At 43.6% G+C, this 3,966-nt stretch overlaps 1 protein-coding gene across 1 annotated transcript; it reads left to right on the forward strand.

The window, feature by feature from the left end:
- The first annotated feature begins 504 nt into the window (after positions 1-504).
- Positions 505-1,572, forward strand: LOC149813970 (uncharacterized). The gene has a single exon (XM_089991239.1). The coding sequence runs from the start codon at positions 505-507 to the stop codon at positions 1,570-1,572; it is 1,068 nt and encodes a 355-aa protein (XP_089847365.1).
- The last annotated feature ends 2,394 nt before the right edge of the window (positions 1,573-3,966 follow it).

Raw genomic sequence — 3,966 nt, forward strand, 5'->3', positions numbered from 1 at the left:
CTTGGAAAAGGGAAAATGACGTTTTGGACGTTATGCTCGTAGGGTACGTTTGTGTCACGGAAAATGGGTGGGTTTTCATAGGGCCCACGGTAACGAATCAAACAGCCAAAACTGCCATTTTCGTAGAAAACCCTCGATGAGCGTACCAAAATACACGCTGCCTCTGGGTTTTCCGCGGAAACGGTTTCCATGGGGGTCCGATTCCATTTTCGCGGCAGGGATTTCCACGAAAGGAATTACCCCTTCCTTGACATGCAAACGCCCATAGTTCTACACATGGAGGAAAATGAAATAAAGGAATCTAAGACAAAAGAAGGGAGAGAAGAACGTGCTAGACTTGATGTATGTTATGCCTTCCACGTCTACCTAACGCATACTCTCTCTCTCTCTCTCTCTCTCTCTCTCTCTCTCTCTCTCTCTCTCTCTCTCTATATATATATATATATATATATATATATATATATATATATATAGAACCCACCCATTTTCCACCCCCCTTGAACGATGGCTTCCATACCATCTTCTCCTATACACACCAGTGAAGAAGAAAGCAAAAATGAACCTTTCATGGCGGACAAGGAAGAGAGACAAATCTCAGTTGATCCCAAGTCATTGAAAACATCCTCATTTACTAAGAATTTCCGACCGTTGTCTCAATTCCGATCGAAGAAACAAACATCATCAAGAAAACAAAAGTTCATTAGCGCAAGCCTATCTCCTTCTGCCAATTCGTCTCCGAGATCGTCCGAAGATTCATTCAAAGGTAACAAGGATGCACACTTATGGAGCATAAATAGCGATCTAACTCCAACCACGAGGAAGTGGTCCTTTCTAAGGCACGGTTCGATCGGTCGTAGCAGATCTTGTCACATCGGCGAGCAAACATACGATCCCTCTGATGAGTTTGAGCTTGGAAAGACAATGAGTCGCGAGGAAATCAAGGGCAGTAATGAATCAAGGATGAGTAATTATACTGACTATAATTCTGTCAGTAGCAGAAGCAGCAATTCTGATGACAAGTACATACGCGTTGAAGATAACAAGTTGAAAAAATCCAACGAGGATGATGATAGTGCTTTTCACTGTGGGGCAATGTGCATGTTCTTACCTGGCCTTTCCAAAGGGAAACAAGTGAAGAAAGAGATTGACAATAAAAGATATGCCAGTGATAATGAGGGAGGTGGGGTGGTGGCATCTAGCAGGGTCTCTTTAGAGAAGTTTGAGTGTGGATCTTGGACATCTTCAGCCATTATGGATGATGAGGCAGGATCACAAGTTGGTCTCTTCTTTGATTTACCCTCGGAACTGATCAGATACAATGGCAACGATGCGACTTCGCCGGTTTCGACCGCGTTCGTCTTCAACAACAATAAGGTGCCAGGGCTGAGTGGCGTCCTGAAGAAGAGCATATCATCTTTTTCAAGGAAATCCGTTGATTCTTCTCGCCATGTTCGTTTCTCTCTCAATTCCCAACCATCTTTCTTGAAATCAACATCATCCTCCAGATTGGTGGTCTCACCACGCCTTCAGAAGGCCGGGGAAGACTTCAATGCATATTTGGAGGCCTCATGAGGCACAATGAAGAAGTTGCCACCTTAGTCCAGAAGCTTGATATTTGGAATTTTCTGAGAGTAAGATATATCACTCACCCTATCTACTATAACTCTTTTGTCTTGTTATATTTTTTGACAATAGAATGTATTGGTGCCTTTGATTTTGATTTGGAGAGCAGACCTAGTGATCGGACGTTCAGTTTAACCAATGCATGCCACGCGTCCCCCCCATGAGAGGAGGAGGCGATTGGGGTACGCGTGTCATCCATATGCATGGCCTAGTACCTTTGCCCGAGTAATATATATCCTCTCCTTGATTTGGTTGTTGTTCCACAAAACTTACCCAAATTATTCTTTGGTGATGATTCACATGAGGGCATATGTATCTTTTTGTTGCATTTATAATACATAAGTATAAATTGTATCTCTAAACACTAAACGTGAATCTTTTGGACTGTAAGGAGAGGAATTATGCAATTTATTGGATCTTGCAAATGATCTTATGTATGAATGACGTTAATGAGGGGGGATGATTTAACAGTGAAATTAACGTGGTGGTAGTTAGTTGCTTTAGTCAATTTGAGGAAGTTTGGCTAAAATATTGTTCAAGAATAAGAATGTTGGTCCCAAGGAGGGTTGGCGTAGTGGAGTGGCATGGGGGGCAGGCCTTGACTGCTATAAGGACAGTCAAGGTTTGATTCTCATGGGCGTCACCTCTCCCCTCTCCAAGTGCCAACATGTAGCATAGGTCTTGTGGGAAGGGGTCTTATATAGCTTTGGAGTTTTGCGGCATGACGACAGTAGGTATGGCAGGCTGAGACAGCACGACCATGTCCGTTTTTGCTGGTGCAGTTTCTTCGGGTTATAAAAAAAAATTGTTGATTATGACAAATGCTAGGTCAATATTTCTTTCTTTTTATTTATTTTATTTTTATCTTTTCCATTTGTATTTGTGGTGATCCCACTCCTTCACGAGGGCAATCTGCAAAAATATGCCCACTGTTTTCCAGCAAATTAATTGCATCCTGACTCAATTCGTGCATCCTTTAAACATACGTGGCGAGTTTTCTAACCATCATCCCTAGGATTGAGGTGGGTTTATATAGTTTCGTTAGTCAAAGACAAAAAAAGATGCTTATCTCATATCTTACTTGAAAACCATGTATTTCACATAGGACACGTGAAATTGGGCCCCACCCACATCTCTATCAAAGTGAGATTCACGGTGGGGATTGATAGACTGATAAATCCGGTTACGATATGCCCTGATTTGCTCCTTCCACTTTTAGGAATGGCAGTGGACTGAGGGGAAACGGGCCTCGCCCTGCTTCGCCCCGTTTGAACCGGGGATGGAGGACATGAAACGTGAATGAAGGTTAAAATCAAAACCTGTGCAGGGAAGGAAGTAGACTTATGCTTTTTCCTGCCCTGCCCCCACCTCGCCCTATTTGGACCAAGGATGGATGACATTAAACAGGGATATGGAGGCGGGGATGAAGGTTAAAATCAAAACCTGTGCAAGGATGGAGGCGAAGATGAAGGGCAGGATTTTGAGACGGGGCAGGAGTGGAGAGACCTTGTCCACTGCGCAGGTCCACTGCCGTCCCTATGAACGACGCTCAGGAACCCACCGAGCAAAAGGTGCTCTGCTCCAACACTGGATCTGCTTCTCCAATCACTTGATACTTTTTTGGGGTGGGGTTGTTGAGGGTCGATGACGGTGGTTTTGAAAAAGGCCCACTGCTGGGGCTGCACTAAGCCCAATCCCAGGTTGTTCAATCTTGGCTCAGTGTCTCATGTATTATCGAGCCTAAGCTTTTGTTCAGGCTATAGCTCATCTAGTCCAATAAACCCAAGTTCATGGGCACGCTTGGCTCATTTAAGTAAAGGAGTGAGCTCATTCCTCTAAGAAAACACTAGATGATATATGATCACAAGCACACACACTTTATACACGATTTTTACGTGGTTCGGTCAGTTCAGCGTGAACCGACGTCCACAGTAGAAGCCTCTCTCCCTTTCTAAAAACGTGAATATGAGAGAGGTATTCTCTACTTATTATATTCAACCAGGTACAAGATCTGGTGCAATACGATTGCACAAATATTTGTGCATTAAGCACCTGATTACCCTCCATCTTTGGGGACAGGCCTGTCAGTTGAGGGGCCCAAAGGCTTGATGGAGGGCAATCAGGTGCTTAATGCACAAATTTTGTGCCATGTGATTGCATCCGATTCCGACTCATCAGCTTGTCTGGTAGGAGCAGCTGCTGCACGTCACATTGTGTTGGGACTTTGCAGGTTCAAACACCAAGATATAGTTGTATAAGTCTGCCTCACCCCCTTTCAAAATTTAAAAAAAAAGTACAAGATTATGGTCCAAGCTTTCCTTCCTTTGAAAAACTTCTACATAT

This window comes from Nuphar pumila, chromosome 16 (assembly GCF_984573655.1).
Source record: "Nuphar pumila chromosome 16, dmNupPumi1.hap1.1, whole genome shotgun sequence".
NCBI lineage: Eukaryota > Viridiplantae > Streptophyta > Magnoliopsida > Nymphaeales > Nymphaeaceae > Nuphar > Nuphar pumila.

What these genes read in the sequence shown, in the direction of transcription:
- LOC149813970 (XM_089991239.1), top strand. Translation starts at nt 505, where the DNA reads ATGGCTTCCATACCATCTTCTCCTATACACACCAGTGAAGAAGAAAGC.